The sequence below is a fragment of the Vipera ursinii genome (genome assembly GCF_947247035.1).
Source record: "Vipera ursinii genome assembly, chromosome: 1".
Lineage (NCBI taxonomy): Eukaryota > Metazoa > Chordata > Lepidosauria > Squamata > Viperidae > Vipera > Vipera ursinii.
In genome coordinates, this window is record NC_139512.1 from 220,130,882 (window position 1) to 220,153,640 (window position 22,759).

Here is a 22,759-nt window from a genome sequence, read left to right on the forward strand (position 1 = left end):
GCTTGTCCTGGATTGTTTTGCCACTAAACGGAACGGTTTGCAAGTTGCAGTTGAGACATCTCATTTTAGATATATCACATATCATTGAAGATTGTAATTAGTTGTGTGTGCACGTTCAGCAAGTGTGATGTATTTGTGCTGGCATTTCTAGGCCTCTTTCCAACCACATCCAGAAAAATTTGTAACAAACATTGGAATTCTCAAGGCCATGTTTGGTATTTCCCAGCAATCTGTTACTGGAAGGAAAAAGCAATCCCTGCTGCTTTACTGATCCCAGAGAAGCATTTGCATGTATGCGGGTATCCTTAGGGTGCCATAGTTATGGATGAGAAATATTGGTTGTAAAGTTGACATTTCTGGATGTAATACAGATATTTTGGACTTATTTTTGTTTCTTTGCATGTTTGATATTTTTAAAAAGCCATATGCTACTGACTACGCTTATGCACATATGTAACATCTTTTGCTAGGATACATGACCACTGCTTGTCCAGAATGTGAAAAGTGAAAGATTATGACTAAACAAAATTTTAATGTACAGATAATACCACCAGAAATTATTTTAGCCTTTTTAATAAATGTTGTTATTGATGTTAAGCTCACCATGGAAAACATCATATATTGTTATGTATATACTAGGTTAATTATTTAAAGATTGAAGTGCAAAATAACTAGATTCTAAATAATCTATTTTTCAAAACACACAACAGTCCAAACAGTAAAAGTAAAGTCCAAATTAAGAATATTTCATTCTTAAGAATTGTTTAATTTAAAGTGGTTTAGTTGTAATAGATTATGTACAAAAGATACTATTTTTTCTAGCATCATCTAAATTAGACATATTACATTGAGAAAAATGTTTCTCATTTCTTTCCTATTACCTTTATTGATTTCATTGCAGAGATGTTAACATAGGAAATAGATTATTTTGTTATCTAATTTTACCTTCCAAAAGACAGAAGCAGATGAAAAATGTGAGGTTCTTTCCTATTGGCTTTTTTGAATTAGCTGTTTTAGATTCTAAAAGTTTAGTTCCTAAAGAAGTAACCTTGTAAATAATTTTAATGTCCTCCTCTAGCGCAGGGTAGGCAACCTTGGCTCTTTTATGACTCAAGGACTTCAACTCCCAGAATTCCTGAGCCAACATGGCTCAGCTTGGAAACCCCTCTCTTTCCCCTCAGCATGGCTGGCTCAGGATTTCTGGGAGTTGAAGACCACGAGTCATAAAAAAGAGCCAAGATTGCCTACCAGTGCAATAGGCTTTCGAAAGCCAATAGAGGGAGCTTTTTTTTTTTGTGCAAAAAAAGGTGCCGGAATGCCGTTCTGAGCATTCTATGAGAAAATAAAGCCCTGGTTGACTGACTGAGAAACTAAGGTAGCCTTCTCAGCCTGGTAACCATGACTCCCAGAATTCGCACTTTTCTGATTTGGGGCTTAACTCTGCCATGAACTTCTAGGTCAAGGGTGGGCCCCTTTACAACCTGTGGACTTCAACTCCCAGAATCCCTGAGCATGGCTGGCTCAGGAATTCTGGGATTCGAAGTCCACAGGTCTTAGTTGCCCGCCCCCGTTCTAGGTAGTCCTAGACAGCTACATTCACATGTCTTTATAGGGAGTGGAATTCTCTGCATAAAAACCTAGCAAGCTCCGAACAAACTGGAAGACAAAGAGTAGGTGAGAACAAAAACATGAATCTACCAAAGTAAGAATATATCTGGGCAATGTCTGCTGCGGCCACGCCAGCCCTGTTTATTCTGACTAACAATAATTCTGCAATACAATTCAATCTTTTCTGCCACCTGTCACCTGGAAAGTCTCCACATTGCCACCACATGATCCTGGAAAAAAGGTGCAGACAGGTGCTCCTGCACTTTCTGAAAACCGTTCCTGAATTGAAACCCAAGAGTGGCACAGCTTTTGAATGCCCTGTCAGCTTTGATAATATTTACTCTTAAACGTTAGTCTCATTCTTCAGGATGCAGAGCTTTGATATTGCTTCCATTTAGCTGATTTGGAGCATTCAGCGATGTGCCGTGTGCAAATAAGCCATGTTAAATTCGATGGGATTGATTTCCAGATAAGTGAATATAGATTGCAGTCTTAATCTCAGTGGGACTCAGTTTTGAGTAAACATGCTTAGATTCAAAACTTTCATGTTAATGCAAAGCACAATCGTGAATGTGAACTATTTCAACATCATTATTATTCTAACATTGAAATGCCTCATTGTAATGTTCAATCCTCTGTAGAAGTGCACATGTTAATCTGAACAAAATATGCTCCGCTGGCTTGAATTTAAAGCCACGTTTTCTTCAGCCACAGTCTCTGGCAATTGACTATTTTAGCTGGGCAACCAGGTCATCTGGAAGCCATTAGATTGTGGTAAGTACCATTGGCAGTACATCAACTCTGAAACCTTCTCAAGTGCTTTTAGATCCTTTTTTTAAAAAAGCATGTTAAAAGGGCTAGGTGTTTTTGGCCAGCTGGCTTATTTGCAAATTTGCACAACACACATGCATGTTGTGTTGGGAGGGGTACAAAGTGGGCATCTCACTTGAAGTCTTGGGAGGAAAGACAGAATGGGCCACCAGCATTTATCCATCTCTCCTTTCAGGAGGGAAAGGGGGAAAAACAGTGCATCTAAAACAGAAAAACCTGCATCTTAAGCTGATTGGATTCCCTACTAAAGTAACACACCTTTGGTACTCTGTGTAGGTAAGACTAAAGCCTTATGGTGTCTCTTTTCCTAGATAATGCTTACTGTGCTTACCTGTGTAACTGAAAGGGCTCCGGAGAAGCTTCCAGAGACTATGCATTAAATAATATATAGGCTTAAAGCATGACTTCAACTGCCCCTCTTACTGGTTCACATTTTATTGAATGAATAATTTATAGCCTCTCTGTGAAGGCAGTCCCTTCTGGAGGTGATGTCATTCTCCTCATTTATTGCAGATGTGATACTCCAGGGAGGAGTGGAAGGAAAGTCAGGGATGCTCTTTGCATTGGCGGCACTGAACTCTGCTTCACTGATCTCTTCATTGCTATTGTGTTCAGCAGCTGGATTGTTCAGAGACATCAGCTCCTGTAGACTTAAGGAAAAGGCAAATACTCTAAACTAGGAAGAGGCAGTGATGTGCAGCTGTCTGAGGAATTTGTTGTGGCATTAAAAATGTTTATTTTTAAAACTGTTGGCTCATGTTGTGTAGGTGGTGGCTTTTTCAAATGCTTTTTCTCACTAAATAGGATTTTGCAAAAGGCAGCGATGCAGTGAGACACATAAAAAAGATTACCGGTAGTTGTTGAATAGGATAGGATAGGATAGGACAGGACAGGATAGAATGAAATAGGATAGAACAGAACAGAACAGAACAGAACAGAACAGAACAGAACAGAACAGAACAGAACAGAACAGAATAGAATAGAATAGAATAGAATAGAATAGAATAGAATAGAATAGAATAGAATAGAATAGAATAGAATTCTTTATTGGCCAAGTGTGATTGGGCACACAAGGAATTTGTCTCCAGTGCATTTGTCTCGGTGTACATACAAGCAACAAGTGATAAATCATCATAATCATAAAATACAATCATAATAAATCACAAGAACAACACTCAGTGATAGTCATAGGATACTAAATAAGCAATCAACCTAAATCATACTAGGATACTCAATAAAACAATCAATATAAATCATAAGATACAAGCAACAAAGTTATAGTCATAAAAAGAAAAGGAAATAGATAATGGAGAAAATGAGAAGGATAATAATAATACAGCTGTTCTAGGTAGTTTGACAATGTTGTGGGAATTAGCAAAGTGATGGCATGGGGGGAAAAACTGTCATTGTGTCTAGCTGTTTTGGTGTACAATGCCATGTAGCATCGTCTTGAGGGAAGAACATGAAACAGTGTATGTCCAGGATATTTGTAATACCTGATTCAGATATAATACCAAGCCACAAAGTGGTTTTATTACCTTAAGATAAGATTCAAAGTCACTATTTATGTGAAAAATTGTTTGCCCACCTTCCTTTGCATTCTCTCTACACATGAAGAGGATCCTGCCATTTTGCAGGATTTCTCAAGGTCAAGGACAGAATAGCATAGGATAGAACTCTTGTGCCAAAATTTTAAGAAGACACCAATAGACTACAATACAGTTACTTATTTTGTGTGTTTCTTGCTGTCACCAATTGATTTGTATCTGTAGAGAATTTGCTTTTAGTTTCTAATAGGCATTGGTTAATTGCTTGGTAAAATTTGCCATGATTATGGTAACTTTCTGCAGAATCCATCAGAAACATCAGTGCAGAATAGGCCATGAAAAGTAACAGCTAGATATTTGATTGGCATGTTGTGCTACAGTGTCTGACAATATGCAGGGAAAACCAGTGGATCTCTTGATTGATTTATTGATTAAATATGCCACCCAATTATTGTAACCAGTTTTTGTTTCACATAATTTTAATCAATAAGTGTGTGTTAATTGGGTAATATGAATCACTTGAAAGAAAATTGGGGAAAAAAACAGACTGTATGCAGTTCTTTTTTGCAAATATGGCCCATCAGCATAGAGCAGTCTTGGCCAGTGGCACCTTATCAACATTCCTGGTGTTGGGACTGCAAATCCTAAAATTGTAGCCTGAGGACATGTTGTTGGGGAATTCAGGGAGCTGAAATTCTAGCACATGGATCAGAACAAAGAAAACAAAACTATATCAAACCACATTAGACATTCCTACCACTTTCTCTTTTTATCAAAATTACATATTTTACATTGTCTATATAAATAGGTAAAGGTAAAGGTTCCCCCGCACATGCGTGCTAGTCGTTTCTGACTCTAGGGGCCAGTGCTCATCTCCGTTTCAAAGCCGAAGAGCCAGCGCTTGTCCGAGGATGTCTCCATGGTCATGTGGCCGGCATGACTAGACGCCAAAGGCGCATGGAATGCTGTTACCTTCCCACCGTAGTGGTCCCTATTTTTCTACTTGCATTTTTACGTGCTTTCGAACTGCTAGGTTGGCAGAAGCTGGGACAAGTAACAGGTGCTCACTCTGTTACACAGCACTCAGGATTCGACCCGCCAAACTGCCGACCTTCTGATCGACAAGCTCAGCATCCTAACCCACTGAACCACCACGTCCCTGACTATATAAATAGTTGACTACAATTCACTTGGCAATAAATATTGCCTCTAAAGAATATTTAAATCAGTTTCATATAAGGGAATTCAGATAACACGTAACAAATAATTCTTACCTGTAAAGTTATGATTTCAGAGCCCAAAGCTGGACACCTATTTCTTCATCAAAAGATGCAGTTTCAGTACATTTTAATGGAAGGAAGCAAAACCCTCTTGACACCTAGGGTGGTGCAAGGGTAACGTATTCTCAAAGGGAGGAGGATCACATTTGTACTATTTCATTTAATTTTGATCCTGACGTCCACTGCATTATTCAAGAATAAATAGTTTCTGATATGCCGACTGGGACTGAACTTTACAAAGAGCCATGTAGATTTTAATTTGTAGAGTTCTGTCCAGCATCAGTATTGTCACTGTGCAATCAACAAATAATTTAGCTTTAACCAACTGGTATCAATCCACACATGCACAAACAAGGATGAACAAAGCCTTCTATTCTCTCTGATTGGTATTTCAGGGCTACTGAACTGATCTGACTGAGCCTTATTTGGATTCAATAAGATCGTTAATTTCTTTTTGGTTCCACTCCATTCTTTTAACTGCTGTCAAAGAAAAGCTTTTCTGATTCTAAATGATGGAAAACTGCATTCTACACAATGGAGTATTGTGAAGTCAAATGAGCAAATCCAGTAAAACAATTAGCAATCTTATGATGAAGAAGAGGGGGTAAAATAAAGATATTGTAACTTTATAAAAATTGTTAGGATAGGATTGCAATATCTGGGCTGCCAAAAACAGGCACTTACTAAATAGCAACAATATCTGGGCTGCCAAAATACAGGCAACTACTAAATAGCAACAAAGGTAAGAAAACTCGTTTTGCTCTCATGTAATGGTTACCCTAGATCAGGGGTGTCAAACTGCCGGCCCGCAGACCGGACGCGTCACAACAAAACCGCGCCCGCCCCATTGCTGGCAATGGGGAAAAAGCTCCGATACGTCGTGCGACGTCATGTGACATCGCGAGTTTGACACCACTGCCCTAGATTATGGTAATCCTAACCTTGGGGTCACTTGGGTTTTCCAGTGAGACAAAGGAGAGGCAGTGGGAATCAAATATTTGTTGTTGTTGTTGTTGTTGTTGTCAGTTTTAATGGTAGTGGTAAACTGGGGTGACATGATAGCAGTGTTTCAGTACTTGAGAGGTTATCACAGAGAAGGGGGGAGGGGTTAATGCATTTTCCATAGCACCTGAGAGCAAAAGAAGAAGTAACAGATGGAAACTTATGAAAGAGTGATCCAGCCTAGAACTAAGGAGAAATTTCCTGACAATGAGAACAATTAAGCAGTGGAACGGCTTGCCTGTAGAAGTTTTGGGTGCTCCATCACCAGAAGTTTTAAAGAAGAGATTGGACAGCCCTTTATTCAGAATTGTATAGGTTCTCCTCAGTGGTGAGATTCAGATTCGGTTCTCTGTGTGGATGCTGTTTCCAGAAGTCCATTGTGGGCCTGGGCAACAAAAAAATTAGCTACTGGTTCTGCCCAAGTGGTGCGAACTGGCTGAATCCCACCACTGGCTCTCCTGCTTGAGCAGGGAGTAGACGACCTCCAAGATCCCTTCCAACTCCGTTATTCTGGTATCCCTCCTTTCTTGGACCCTTTCTGTGTAGTTTTTCTCCAGCTTCATTGATCTTATAAGCACTTCAGTAAAACAGTAGTGCATCAGGCAATCTGTTAGGTTAATTGGTTTAGGGCAGGGGTAGGCAGGGCTGGCTCAGGAATTCTGGGAGTTGAAGTCCATGAGTCATAAAAGAGCCGAGGTTGCCTACCCCTAGTTTAGGGGAAAAAAATCTAGTAACATGCATTATTTCATTAATTTCAACATGGAATGGAGCAGCCTCCCTCGGTTTCAGGCCTCTTTTGTTCATTATTCCAAATCAGGCCTTCCTGGTAGCACCAGTGAACGTCTGCAAAGGACACAAGTCGGAGCACCCTTGCTCAGGCCTCTTATTTACTCATCCTTTCTATAGATACTTGATGTGCTGGAAAAGAACAACAATCCAGCATGAGTTATAGCTGCATCAGCATGTTATTATCAAAATGTCTTTACAAATTAGGACCAGAATGCTGCAGATTTTGTGTGAAAAACCCACACTAGGAATGTTTACTGGTTACATTAAAGGACAGATACACAAAAACCCAAATTAACTTTTCTCGCTTTCAACAACGGATGCAACGTTCTGTTCAGCAATTACACTGGAGAGATCAACATGAGATTTTGCAGCGTTGATGAACGTTTTCTAAAAATCTGTACTCCTGACAGGAAGGTAAAGAGGTTGCTTCAAAACTGAGGAAGGGAAACTTCAGTATCTGGAAAATATCAAGGCACTGATTAATCTTCAACAATGATGTTTAAGTGTTGCTAAAAGCATCTTTGCACCTTTTTTCCATTTTTCAATAGGTCTTGAAACAGAATTTAAAGATACATGCATTTTTTGAAATCTTTTCCCCCTTTGAACATCCATTATAAAACAACTACGATACTACAGATACTATAGTTACTTCCCCCCCTTTTGTGTGGGGGCATAATTGTATTTTGAAGGTCTTCTCAAAAATTTGAGTGGCTGATTATAAGCATAGAAATGTATACTTTGCTTCTGAGTCTCCTTCATAAGCAATAATCACGTCACTTATACATATTGATGAAAATCTCTGATCTCTTCATTGCCAGAGTCCAATAATTATTAGTATTGAACTTTTATTTTATTTTCCTGTTTTGCCCTGATAACAGCTAGGCAACATTATTCCAGTACCTGACAAAAAGAGATCTTCCCTCCAATGACTTATTCTTGTGAAACTCAGACAAATATTGCAACTTTCCAAAACTCTTAGGAAGGAAGAGATGCTGGTAGGAAACAATTTTTCAGAGAAGCTGTCCTCATGACTTGGATAAAGCATCACTTTTGTCCATGGTTTGCTGGATAAACCATGTTTGGCTGGCTTTATACACTGCACTAAACCAAAAACTAATGTTTACAAACAACAGAGGCTCAATTGATACATCATGCTAGCTTAAAACTAAATATGGAATGCTGTATCTTAGCACAGTGAATTAACCTAGCCTCTGTATTGGGTGTTAACTTTTTCTGCATTAACTTTATGCTCCAAATATCTATCAGATACTCAAGGGCTTCATGGAGCCTTTTTTCCCCTATAATCCCTAAAGTGAAATGCAAAAAATATGGAGTATGGGATTTAGGTTATGTCCTAAACTTCTCCATTCTGCTATGCAAAATATTTTTTTGCCACAGGTTGTCTGGACATAAAGCATATTGAAAATCTAAAATAGAAATATTTCTGTAGCAAGGTCAATTTAAAATATTGGTATTAATATTGAACATTTGAGATTTGGTTATTTAATGGATGGGATTTAAGACTGACTATTCTTTAGTATACCATTAAAATTTACAATGGCAACTAGTCTTTACTTCATCTTAGGACAGCAAATTAAGACAAGCAAACAGGAAGTGCTGTTCTCCATCTTCTTAATATAGGACAGCAAATTAAGACAAGTAAACAGGAAGTGCTGTCCTCCATCTTCTTAATATAACTCTCCATTTTGTCCTCTGAGGAATTTGCCTCATTTTACTTAATGCGAATGGTCTCAGCAATGTTTACATTTAAATAGATTTCAATAGTTAGAGTGGTTACCAGAAGTTACTAATGATGCAAACTTCATATACAAGCAAGCAGGTGGTGTGTATGGAATTTTATCACCCTGGTAATACATGTGGGAATATATAAGGTTAAAAACAAAATTAAGGATTTTGAGTAGCCAACATATTTACAGTGTAAATTGGCTATGTTAATTGTGTAGTTTGAAATCTCCACAATATAACACAATAATTTATATAAAACCATATTTAATATACAACAAACTTCCACCACATAAACACATTTTATAAACATATTATAATTCCAATTACAGATTTTCATAAAAACATTTTCATATCAAGAATCTTAATACAGAATGATTTATTTCTATGTCAAAATACATTTACAGTGTAAATTGTCTGTAGAAAAAAGACACAGAGAAATGGAGTTTGCTGGTATTTAATTCAAGAGTAGAAACTTCTCTTATTTATTTCATGTTCAGTTTTAAAACATCACCTGAAATGATGAACCCAAGATATTTTGCTCTTATCCAAAGCAGAAAAGCAGGAAAAACAAATAATATTTGCCTTGTTTTCAGGGCATCACAAATGGGCACAGAATCGCACTTTGCCAAGGCTCTCCTGGCAAGGCCATGAGTCATGCTAGGAAAGACACTCCAGTTTAATGAGTGACTGTGAAATCTGAGCCCTTATTTTGTTATATACATAAAATACAAAACCCAGTGAGGGGAAAAAATCCACATAAAAACACATATAAAGATTGATCATACAGTTTTATTAGGTTAATGTGTTCTTTTAGTTGGTATTTTTTTCCCAATGGAGAAAAAAAAAAGAGAGAAGAGACATTGGAGTGGACTGTTTTCAACCCTGAGCGTTTTAACACTGCATATCAAGTACTGTAGTAAAGAAGCTGGTTAAGAATGTAGCACACTAGCACAAGTGAATGATATTAATCCTCTAGGTGATCAGGTCTTTACAAAAAAAAAACATAGCTTTCAATAAATAATGCTTAACTGTACAACTTTGATACAGCAATGTCATACACTGTTTTGACACATACTAAACTCTGCATGCTATATAGTCTACTAGAAGACAAAACTCTGCCATGCATTTTCTTCTTTTCCTAGTGCTAGAAAACACTTTTGTCCTCCAGTGCATTGCCTCAAGCAAACCTTACTCTCTTCTTTTCCCCCTTCTCACAGAAATAGGCCTGTACACTGGCATGCAAAAACCTCCAAGGTTTCCCCCCCACTACCATCATCATTCAGACTTCTAAACAAGAATCTTTTTCAGCTTTCCTCTCCTCCCCTTATCTAGAGTGGCTGTGAAAAACTACTTTTCAAGTGGCCTTTGAAAACTCTTTTGTCTTATTTTGAAATTACGTATTTTTAAGTGTCAAGCTAAAAAAACCTGCACTAAGGCATTTGGTTTACTCCACCTGTGGCCTTCACGCAACATCTCATAAACATTGTAACCACCAAAATTCCCACACTGATGGAAAACTAAAATAGCCCAACAGAAAAAAACCTGAAGACGTTAAAAAAAAAAGTATCATGGCGTTGTAGGCTTCATACTTCCAATATACTACAAGATTAAACACCAGAAATTGCAAAAGAATGATAATGGTGCTAACGTTCCTGATAACTGGGTTTGAAGATAAGCAATAAGATGGAAAGAAAATTAAGCAATGAAACAGAGAGTTCCTGGATTAGAATTTATTACACCATCACATTAAAAATAAAAGTATTTCCAATCTTGTTGGAAAAACAGTGGATTCACTCCTACTGATATATTATTTAGATATTCTACTGAAATGAATAGGACATACTAGCAGATAAATATTATAAAATTAGTACATCCTAGTTTCTTAAAAGCAAAATTTCCCAGAGAGCCTAATTTGAGTGTGGCCCTTTAATTCACAGCAGAGAAATATGGATATGAAAAAGGTGTGTGATGACTTAATAAAGACAGGGAACTCCGTTTTCAAACTTTCAGGTTGTTAATGTGTCCATGAGAACCACCAACCCCATAATGAACTAGGAGTAGCTTTTATTCATAGAAGTCAGTCCTGTGAAAATGTTGTCCATCATCATTTCTTAGATGTTGCAATAATTCTAGCTTTGCACTGGCATAACTATTGGGACTTTCTAGAAGAATCAATAACCAATTACAGTATTACTTTTATACATGAAATATTATGGACTTTTATTTCCCTTTTTGTAAGTCATTCTACACTTTCTGCACATTTGTGCTTTATACGGAATATAAAAATAGGCTTTTTAAACTCTGTTCACGTTTAAACTCACTAAAAAACTACTTGCTTGTGAAATTCTCTTAAAAATTCACTGCATCCATGAGGGGAGGTAAAAATCAAGTAGGCAGTTAATTGCTATAGGTAGTGTGTGGAAAGGAGGGGGAAATCACCCTCAAAGTATAGGTGTCTGAAATAATAACATTTGTGGATGAAAAATAAATTATTTATCCCTTGCAACTATTCAAGAGCAAGGGGATGAGGCTGTGAAAAAAAATCTTCCAACTTATTGTAGAATCAAGGCCCAATTTAAATTATTGACGAATGCAAATTAGAGTCAAACAAAATTCACCAAAGAAGTGCAGGATGAGGATCGTACCAGGCCATAGAATAATATGTGACAAAGGTGGAGATATAGAACAGAGAGTTCTGTAGAGTAGGCTATCAAAGACTAATACAAGTCTTTAGTATCTGATTCTAATTTCACATTCAATAGTGACTGGAATAATTACAGTTTTATAACCAACTTACATTGGCATAAAAGGCCATTAAGGCCATATAGGTTCAAATCACTTTCTGTAGACACTACACTAGGAAAAAGTTACCTTTTGCATGTATGGACATCTATATTTAGAGTAAATACAATTTTAAAAGACATTTTCATCAATCTATTTAATCTGTCATATATATTGCCCTTAAAGAATTAAACTTTCTTTTTAATTAGATCTTCTAACAATAGATAGGAAGTAGCCAGAAGGAAAGATACAAACTGGATTTCACCTTCCACAAAGTGTCTTTAAAAAAATCTTAGGTTGCTTTTTGAAATGTTATTCTATATGGATTAGGATATTTTCATATATTAAAAGCTGACAATCTTTAAAACATTTCCTTATGCCCTTGAACAATGCATCTCCTCACCCAAGAAGATGAAAAGTGCTGAGGAAGAGGAGGAGGCAAACAATGCAACAGCCCAAGAAATAAATCCATTTTATAAAAGTCTGCCAAAATGCACATGTGCAATTACAAGGAAGAGTTATGAGCATGTATGTTATGATGAGAGCAAACATACAATATTCAGGCATTTTACTCAAAAATAGGCTGCATGATTTGAGTGCAACTTCTTAGTAAATGTACTTATGACTGCAATACTGAATTTAGGACCACAGTCCACAAGTCTACCAATTAGAATTTTACTAATATTAGGACATATCCCCCACTTACAGTGGGAAAACAGATTTTTCACTAGACACATTTCCATTTCTGATTTTTTAAAATAGGTTATATATGCAAGTTGACTAATTTTAACTTTCCAGATTAAACGTACGTTCCCCTTCCTTGTATATTGCACATTCTTAGATCTTATATACTGTGTTCCCATTTCCAAATCATTATATGACTAATTTCAAAATTCAGCTTTTAGAAATATATTCAGCCCCCCACGTCACTAAAAGTAAATGTTCTGTTCAGTCTGAATATATCTTATTTAGATGAGTTACACCCTTGTATCTTCACATAATAAATGTGAAAAGGGGGTTAAAATACAGTTCCTGCAGTCAACCCAGGCAGCCCCATAATTAAGGCAGACAGAGCTCCCCAATTCTTCAACACACACATACCCCTTTGCACTACCATTTTTACAAATTACAGACTAGCTCAAAGAATAAAAATATTTTGGCTTCATGTAGCTAACAATGATTAATTTTCTATGTCCAGTCTACAAAACTGGTGGTATTTAACTGCTGAAAATTAATTATCAGACTGCAGGGAACAGTTGTTTGCCTCATTTTCTCTCAGATAGTCCAATAAATTGTTTTAAAATATGTAAAGTCATTAACACATCCAAAATTTAAGAGATCAAAAAAACCTAAAATTCAAGGACTTGAGTTTTATTGGACTATTTCTAGCCAAAAATATGTTACGTGTTACACTAGCTTCTGCCCTAAAAGTTTTATCATGCCTTTGCACAATACAAAGACACAGACTGAAGTTTTGAGGTACACCATAATTTTTCAATCAAAGAAAGCTTTAAACCAAACCACCTCTTTTAAAAAATAAAACAAAATAGGCCATGGTCTTTGCTTAAAGAGATAATTTTAAGCACTTTATTACCAGTTTAAATAACTAATTTAAAATTGATCTCTCACCAAAGATTTTTTTAATCAACAATCTATATTTAAAGATTTTATTCTATTTATATCATACAACTATGTACGTAGACAGGTCCATCTTCAGCCAGCCTGGAAGCCTTTTAGCAGTGATTCCTAAAGTGAGCAGCTCAGTAAGTTGCCCGTTAAATATCATCAAACCAATTCTAACCCTGTTTACAGAAAAATAAGCACTACTGATTTAAGCAGGACTTACTTTCAACTCTAAATACAATCACAAGTAATTCAAGTCATTACTTGAAAGTAAAATAAACTGATCAGAGTTTCGTGGAAAATGGCAATCACACTTAACTTGGGATCACAATTGCTCGCAACTCCCAATCATCTTAATTTTGAATAATGATAGTTAGGACTGGTTGGATGATTTATTCACCATACTGACAAATGTACAATTGATTTATTACTCATGGAAAACAAACAGATAGCCTTCCAAAGCTTACCACAAATTATTCTCGTGACTAAATCTAGTTATAATCTTAATTTCCCCACTAAAGTTTAAGACTGAAATATTATTATTTTTTAAAAAAAAGTTCACCCCCCCACCCCCAAATATCTGCCACAGTTCATCTTTCTTTCCCATTTCCTGTGCCTGAGGCCCAGATCTCAGTAAAAGGAAAACAGAGCCTATTTCACTGGTAAAAAAAGACTCCCAGCTGCTCTGGGGCAGAGTAAGATGCCGCTTTCCCCTGTGCAGAGCATCTTTTGTAACTACAGAGTTTTCTTGCTCAGTTGAGGAAACAAAACAAGAGTCCCTGGAAGGAAACAACTGCGCCCCAAAAGATGAACGGCCCCTAAATGCTCTCGGGGCGCAATCAAAATCCCATCTTGCAAAGAAAATAAGGCAGTGGCTGAGGTGGGATGAAGAAAAAAGCCGTATATCCCGAGCTACCTATAACACGCCCTTTTTTCCCCAGTCTGTTCTATTGGGGGGGGGGGGGAATAAAAAAATCAATGCAAAGGCTTCTGGCTAAAACGCAGATGGGGGAAGGGACGAGACGGAAAGCTGCCTCTATGAAAAATGAGGAAAGCCATCAGCCGCCCTCCTCCTCCTCCTCCTCCCTCCCCCTCCCACCCGCTGAGAAGGTACCTCCCTTCACACAGAAGGCAGGGGGGAGGGAGGAGCGAGGGATGCTCGCACGGCCCTCTCCTAGCCTAGAAGCCTCTGCGCGCGCGCGCGCGCACTCCCTCACTCCCTCATTCACTCCCTCACTCAAGCGCGCCGGCACGCGCGCAAACGCGCCCGCTTTGCCAAGCGCGGAGGCGCGCCTCTCCGGTGTCGCGCGGTTTTTCAACGTTTCGCTCGAAGCAGGGATGATGGAAAAAAAAAAAGAGAGAGAAGAGCCCCCCGCTCGTCACGAACGGAGAGCCGACGGTTATGGACGTCGCGGCTCAAGGCTCGTGACGAGGGAAAGGAAACGGGCCGTCTCGCCTTTGCAAGAATATGATAAAACACCGCGCGCGCACACACACACACAGCGCTCGTCTTCCCCCACATTTTATTCACGTCGACCTTTCCCCCCCCCCCTTCGTAATATTGGGAGTTGAAAATAGCGACTCTGCACAAACGCACAAGCACACACACACACACACACACACACGCAGGCGGGCACGCCCCCTCCTCATTCAGTTCCTTTCCTTGGCTCGTCCGCTGCGCGTTCCTGAGGCGGCGGCGGCGGCGGCGGCAGCTTTGGCAGACTAAAAAGCGAGCCGCGGAGCTGCCTCACATGGTCAAGGCACGCCCCCCTGGCAAAGCTCCGTTCTGGTGGCGAGCAAAGCCTTCGTGAAAGAGACACCTTCCCTCTCCCCCCCCCCGTTTCCGTGGCTAAGGGGAGCGCACCGAGATCCCTTCTGTCAGAGAAACGGCTGGGGTGGCGGGGCGAGAGAGACTCCCCTTTTCCAAATCAAACCAAGGCGCCGGCGAGAAATACATAACCTAGTCCGGGGAAAAACAAAACAAAACAACCAAGCTCTAAGCCTGTAAAAACATTCGGCTAAACCTTTAGCTTCAGCGGCATCCGCCTGCGCGCCCCTCCTCACGCACCGAGATAACTTGAAGGTGACCCAACCCCCTCCTCCTCCACCGGGCACCTTACATCCAGCCAAGGTTGCTGCCACAATCTCTTCCCCACCAAATCACGCTGAGCCCCAGCCCTGGCATCCTTGCTGGCTTGGCAGTTGGCACCCTCCGCTCGGAACGAAGGAGCCAGAGGTTACAGCCCTGGAACACGCCAGAATCGAAGCACTCTCTCTCTCTCTCGCCCTTTATCCCGCCATTTTGCCCCCAATCGCCTTTTCCTGCACCACGCCGCCCACCCGACCGAAGATGGGGGAAGCGCACATCACAGGGGAGAGAAAGGGAAGAGGTATAAAAAAGAAGATATCAGCCCTTTAAAGTCTGTCTACCCTTTTCTCCCCAACCGCCCCCTCCCGCCCCCCATGAAGTCTCAGCTAAGGCTCCTCTAAGGGTGAGGGAAGGCTTGGATACAAGGCATATCCAGAGGCGTTGCTTCTGTAGAGGCTAATGTTGAATCGAATTTCTATCAGTTCCAGCTGATTTATTAAAACTGTCAAGATACAGACTTTCAGCATTTTTTTTTAAAAAAGGCAATGTTGTTGACTGCACAAGTCTGTTATGTTGCCATCCTATGCTACAAAATATGCAGATGGTCTGTACTTGTAAGAATCATATTGCACAAAATGAGAAACTTTTACTATGTGCCTTTCTTTTTTTCCCATTTCATTATTTTTTTTTAAATTTTCACTAAAAAAAAGTTGAGAATCCAGTTTCATACCTTCCGTCTGGGCCCCCATTCACATATCACAGCATATGAGATACATAAATTCCTACTATAGTACAGTACATATACAATCTTTTAAACTAAGATAACAGCTCTGAGGTCTATATCACCATTTTCAATAAATCTTTACCTACAAATATTGAACAAATCTGAACTATAGCTGTACAAAAAAGTGTTTTGTTTTTTTTTTAAACCACAAGGCCTTTAGATACAAGGATTTTTTAATCCTTTCAAAACCAGGACATAAACGTACCCATATAACTTGCATGCTAAAAACAGAGGAAAAAATAAAAAAATAAAAGGGAAGAAGTGCCTGAAAAGTCTTACTGAAAAAACACAGCAAGAATGTTCCCTTTCACTGTACAAAAATACGCCTGAAAATATATTAATTTTTTAAAAAGACTGAGGTCTGTTATGTATCAAAAATGTTTCAATACCTTTGTGTACTGAGGTCTAGGCTGTCTGGTATTCAATCAAGGAGGTATAAGGGAACAAGTTACAAAAAAAAAGTTGGCAAGTAGAAATCACATTTGTAAAACCATAAACAATTTGATCTGAAAAGTAAACTCTGATCTTAAGTCAGTTCACAGTTTTGTTTTGTAAGCGTTTGTACAGTCTGCATTTTTTTCAAGCTCCCTGCAGCTTTGTTAAGAATTGGATGCATAGAAGACATCAGTTTTCTCCCTCCAAACAAAAACAGTTGTTTGCAATGGTCCCTTTAAAAAAATGTAAAAAAATCAGAACAGTCCTTAAGAAATCTTTGTAGGAGAAACAAAAAAGAAAAATCCACAAACCCCCTTGAGTAACAGTTGTGCTGCCAAAAGACTTTTTTTTTTGCAGACCACTTCCAGACTTGAATCACAAACTTCAAACAACGCCTTCTGAATCTTTTAACCCCCAGTCCCATTTGCCTTTTTTTTTCCTTGCTGCTACTGTTGTGATTACCAATTTCAAAAAATAAAAAATAAAAATCAGAAGGAAAAAAAAAAATCACAACTCCGGACTCGGTTTGGAACTAACTTCAAGACTTTAAAAAGAAAGAAAAGAAAAATCCAAAGACATTTTGATCATTACTTCACTTCAAAACTCCACCACGTTTAAGCGTAAATCACTAGCATCAACTTTCCATTACCGATTTTTTCTTTTTTTTTTTCTCTTAGTCCTTTTGATCTCTCTCTCTCTCTCTCTCTCTCTCTCTCAGCCTGTCCGCCTGCCCGTTGCGTTTTCCTCCGCTTCCTCTCTCCCTCCCTCCCTCCCTCGCTTCTTCAGTAAGTGAAAACCAAGTCGGAAAAGTTCGCTTCCAGCCAGTCGCCTGCGATCATCTCGCTCAGCTCCGGGGTGCAGTAATCGGGGAACTCAAAGTGAGAGCCCAAGCTGCCCTCGCTGAACGAATCCAAATCCTTGTCCACGAGGGAGAGGGACAGGTTGCCCGCCGCCGAGCTCACGCCCATCTCCGAGGCGGCGTGAGTGTGCTGGGAGAAATTCAAGCTCAAGTCAAACATCAGGTCGTCCGCCTCTTCGCTACTGCTGCTGGAAGAGGAGGTGGAGACGGACCGGGAGGAAGCCGGGGACAGGCTGGGCTGCTGGGCGCTCTTGGGCATACTCTTGAAGCCGTAGTAGAGTCTGCTGGCGCTGGCGCCGAGCGGGGCGGCGGCCCCCCTCACCTCTTCGTACAGGCTGGCCCCTTCGGTGGACTCCGCCGACGAGCTCAAGGTGGGGCTGGCCGGGACTTTGGCTACGTTGTACCGCCTCAACTGCTGCTGCTGTTGCTGCTGCTGCTGCTGCTGGTGGTGGTCCTCCTCCTCGTCGTCGTCGTCGTCCTCCTCCTGCTTGATCCGCAACTGCAAGTCGTCGTCGTCCTCGTCGTCGTCGTCGTCCTCGTCCATGAAGACGCACTTGATGGTCTTGCTGCTCACTTTCAGCGTCCCGAATTGGTGGTAATCCTCTCCCCCGAAGTCGCCCGAGTGGGGGGCCAGCTTCGTCCCGGCCTTCGGGGGAGACGACGACGACGAGGAGGAGGAGGAGGAGGAGGAGGAGGAGGAGGTTTTCCCTTTGCTACATTTCTTACTGGAGCTTTTGGCGCTCTTGCCGCCGTTGGTGTTGCCGCTGCCGGTACCGGTGGGTGCGTTTTTCTCCGGGCTGTGGTTGGCGCTGGGTTTGGCGGACGGGTCTATTTTGGGCTTTTTCCTCGGCCGGTATTTGTAATCGGGATAGTCGGCCATGTGTTTAAGGCGCAGTCTTTCGGCTTCCCGGATGAACGGGATCTTTTCGCTGTCCTTGAGCATTTTCCACCGTTTGCCCAGGCGCTTGGAGATCTCGGCGTTGTGCATGTCCGGCGACTGCTCCATGATTTTTCGGCGCTCGATCTTGGACCACACCATGAAAGCGTTCATCGGTCTCTTGATGTGCCCCGAAGCCGTTTTGCACCAATCCGGATCGCTCTCATCCAGCGCCACCGGACTGCACGCCATAAACTCCCCTTCTTCGGTATCCATCGCTTCTCTGGGCAGGTTGTTCTCCGACTCTGGACTTTCCGCTTGCTGGACCATGGTGGGAGGTACGATTTCTCTCGAGAGTTTCTTAGCAGTCTTTCGGCTCGATGATGATGATGATTATTATTTTTTTTAAAAAAAAATGTATTTTTTTTTCCTCCACTTTGCACCCACCGACCGCTCGCCCGCCTCGTGCGACTCAAGCGAACGGCTGCGAGGTGAAGCCCGGCGCGCAAGTTGCAAGCTCCTTCTAAGAATTTCTTCCCCCCCCCTCCCCTCCCCTGCCCTTTGCGTCTCACAGTCTCTGCGCTCCCCTCCTGCCCCTCGGACGCCGCTGATTATCCGTCTGAACAGCGGCAGAAGCAGGACTCGCTCCGGCTCTTTCCCCTCCCCCTGCAGCAGCAGCAGCAGCAGCAGCAGCAGCAACAACAGCAGCCGCCGGGACCCAGAGATCTCGCTGGATCACACTCCCCCTTCTGCAAAAGTTGCGGGTTTCTCTCCGAACTAGTTATCAGGGTTTCATATGGGTGACATCACTCCCGCCGTCAGCCAATGGAAGAGGCGAACTCCTCCCCTCGGCTCCGCCTCCCCGCCTTTATTAAGTTCCCCCACATGTATGCATACACACCCCCTTTTTGCAGCGGCTGTTGGGAAGGCGTGGGGAGGGGGAGATAAAGTGGAAGTGGGAAGGGGGGCTGGGCTTGGAGGTTCGTCTTAACAGTCGGAGAGGGAAGAGGGGGGGACAGAAGCGAGGGAACGGTTGCTTCTGCTGGGATCAGGAGATCGCCCTCTCCTTCTTGGGCTTTCTTGATTGGAAGGGGTCCTATTTCTTATTTACCAGAATCTAGGAGACGGCGCAGGTGAATCTGCTGCGATTATTCCCACATTGCCTAAAGTGTCACGCTGGGTGAGCTTATTCTTGTAGGAATCGACTCGCATCCTCTGGGCATTTGGCTTCTTCTGTGCACCACAGCTGTAGGTGGCGCTTTAGTACCACTAGCTCATTGCGTTTCATTTTAGTCAGATTCCTTCTGTACACTGAGACGGAGAAACACACGCCGAGATTTACGTCAATGTGTCCTCTGACTGGCAGATTATTTCATTTTCTCTCACCCCACCCCCCCAGGCCGCCAAATCTTTCTTCCTCTCCCACCCCTCCCAACCTACCTGATCTCGTGGCAGGAATATATTTTGAATTTCTTGCCTCTGGTTTTCCCAAAGGCCAGTAGCAGGAATATAATCTGACTCTTCTTTGGTAGAGTAATATCTCTTGAGTGTGTTTCTCAGGGAATACTGGAGGAGGAAGGGAGCTTGAAAATTCGTATATGTCTTAACATACGTAATAATTCAGTTGTCCTTTAGCATATGTGATAACTCAGTTGTCCTTTAACCGCATGTACTTTACCCATGTTTGTGTATTTTTTTACTATACTCAGATACAATTTTCAAAAAGTTATTCATCTTTTTAAATAAAAATTAAAAACAATCCAAAGTACTGTATAATTTATACTGAATATTTCAAAATACCTTTAGCTTATCTAAGCACTGATTTTAATCAGTTTTTAATCAGGTTATATTTTCTACATAAGTACATAAGGGTATGTAGGTGAGGCTGCCAGTGCCAACAAAAGGGGTTCTCAGGTGTACTGGACCATTTGCTTTATCAGCACTTTTCTGCAAGTTATTATTCTGGTAAACATGCTTAAAACTCTATTTTGTATGTCATATATTTGTAATTAAAAGTAAAATGTACGTGTATTTTAAATGTTTCCTATTTTGCATAAACAGTGGCCCACCCATTCCTGCAAATAGTTTTACAAAAGATTTAATGGTGTTTTAAGTGTGGCAAGTGTAGATGTAGTTACAGGATTAGAATGTAATGACACAAAATTAAACTATCTTAAGACTTTTTGCACCGGTATGTACATGCTTATCTGGGAGTTTACTAGCAACCAAATCAGTCCATCATCACAAAGTACCTAACTCCCAATGTGACAGCAACGTTAATGAGAGTGTTGTGGCATTAATCTGATGGCAACGTTTTGCAAAAAAGTTGCACTTAAGAGCACAAACCTTCAAAGGTGTAATAGGTTCAAGAAAATAAATAATATACAAACATAATACTTAATGTATTTTTGGAGCAAAATGAATATAACGATGCATGTCATTTATTAAATGTACTTTTGCTTATGGAGACTTCTTGCCAAAGCTAAAGCAGATAAAAAAAGCACTTTGCTCAAAAATGCTGAATATGAGATTACATATGAAATATAGCATCTGTTCCAAAATAAGGTATAAAAATCTTCAGACAGCAAAAATTGCTATACATTTGCATCGTGGCTAGCTTGCTGGTTTTCCTTGCAGAGCATGAAGTCACCACTAAATGGCTTGCCTTATTGAGACGGAAGAGCTCATGCTGGAGAAACATCTTTTGAAATAGACCACTTGCAGACGACGCCAGTATTCCTGGGTTAGCCTCAGTACCCCACCCTCTTCCCATCTGCTCTGCTCAAGGTAGGGAAAATATCTGCACTCATTTAATTAGAACTCCTGCCCCATAGACTTAGGGAGGAAGGGCTCATCTTCTGGCTCAATCTTTGTTCCAGAAAGACCTTTCAAGTTACTGCAATTTCTTATTTAAATATTTGAATGTAACCTTTGCTTACATTCAATTCATACCCATTTTTCTTCTGATATTCAACTAGAGTGCATAGGCAGAGAGAAGCAGTTTTCCCAGTTCCAAAAGTTGTATGCTGATTAACGTTCTGTGCTGTGCCCTAATGTGGTTTGTCTGACTCTGGCTGGTTCCCCCAGATGGGTAAAATCAATCGGGTTTGGAATTATTTACAGCCAACTGTAGCTCAGTCAGTTAAGTGTGATTAAATAAACCGTGGCTTACAATACTAAGTGAACTAGGGCAGTATATGACTGGCTGAACCAGCCCTCCTTGTTTGGAAACTAGATCCAATAGTCACAAACAACCCAATTTATACCTCCATTTTGATCAGCTGGTATTGTCCTTTTATAAAATAGCACTAGCAATGGCACTTAGACTTATATACCACTTCATAGTGCTTCACAGCCCTCTCTAAGCAGTTTAGAGAGTCAGCATAATTGCTCCCAATAATCTGGGTCCTCATTTTACTAACCTTGGAAGGATGGAAGGCTTGAGCTGGTGAGAATCAAACTCCTGGCAGTCAGCAGAATTAGTCTGTAATACCACATTCTAACCACTGTGCCACTATGGCTCTCGTTTAGACAGTTTGTAAATAAATATAAAATGATCTAATATCATACTTCTTATCTAAGGTAGAATTGAAATTGTAGAACTTTAGGGTAAGGATGCTTCATATATGCAGTGATGGTCCATAATGTCTATACAACATTACCATTGTCTTTGGATTTGTGCCAAATAAGTGGTGATCATGAGAATTTCACTTCTGCAAAAGATTTAGTGTTTTTTTTAATCCCATTTATATCCCGCCCTTCTCCGAAGACTCAGGGCGGCTTACAATCTAAGAAGCATGCTTAGAAGCATGTGCTTAGCAATAGCCTTCATTCTATGTATATGCCTGCTTATTAGGGCTTTCCCCCCCCCCCCGCGGCATTTTTACAAAGTCAGCTTATTGCCCCCAACAATCTGGGTCCTCATTTTACCTACCTCAGAAGGATGGAAGGCTGAGTCAACCTTGAGCCTAGTGGGACTCGAACCTGCACTAATTGCAGGAAGCTGGTGTTACTTAAGGAGGCATTTTGCAACTATTCTTCCTGTTTGTTTCAGTGTAAAATGTCAATTGCACCTTCAAAACAAGTTAAAAAAAATAGCACTATGTCCTGTCAGATTTTCAATGGGTTGTAGAGTTCTAATGAAAGCCACCAAAGTAGAATTAAATCAACAGTTTGTTACATGGTGGTGGGGTAATGATGGATACAATAAGTATAACATTCACAATTGCTTTGTATGGTTTGAAGTCACCAATGTCTGCAGTTACATTTTTTCACCTAATGTGCTTTACTAAAGCAAAAACATGCCAATAAAATTGAATGTAGACCCACAAATAGCTGAGTATGCAGTATTATATAATACTGGCAAGAGGTTAACATAACTGCCTGATATAGGCAGCCAGAATGTTTTTCAAAGTTAGAAATATAATTATGTGATTCTGTCTTTCAACCTGTTACGCCAAGACTTTAGAAAATAGACAGGAAACTGTGAATTCTTTGCTATGATAAAT

The 22,759-nt window shown here is 40.4% G+C and overlaps 1 protein-coding gene across 1 annotated transcript; it reads right to left on the bottom strand.

The window, feature by feature from the left end:
* Positions 1–17,192: 17,192 nt before the first annotated feature.
* On the bottom strand, positions 17,193–18,644 carry SOX11 (SRY-box transcription factor 11). The gene has a single exon (XM_083358723.1). It carries the CDS (start codon positions 18,579–18,581, stop codon positions 17,298–17,300), a length of 1,284 nt encoding a protein of 427 aa, XP_083214849.1. The 5' UTR covers positions 18,582–18,644; the 3' UTR covers positions 17,193–17,297.
* Between the last annotated feature and the right edge of the window lie 4,115 nt (positions 18,645–22,759).

Bases quoted from the DNA above. Each gene is read 5' to 3' on its own strand.
- SOX11 (XM_083358723.1), bottom strand. From the start codon at position 18,581: ATGGTCCAGCAAGCGGAAAGTCCAGAGTCGGAGAACAACCTGCCCAGA.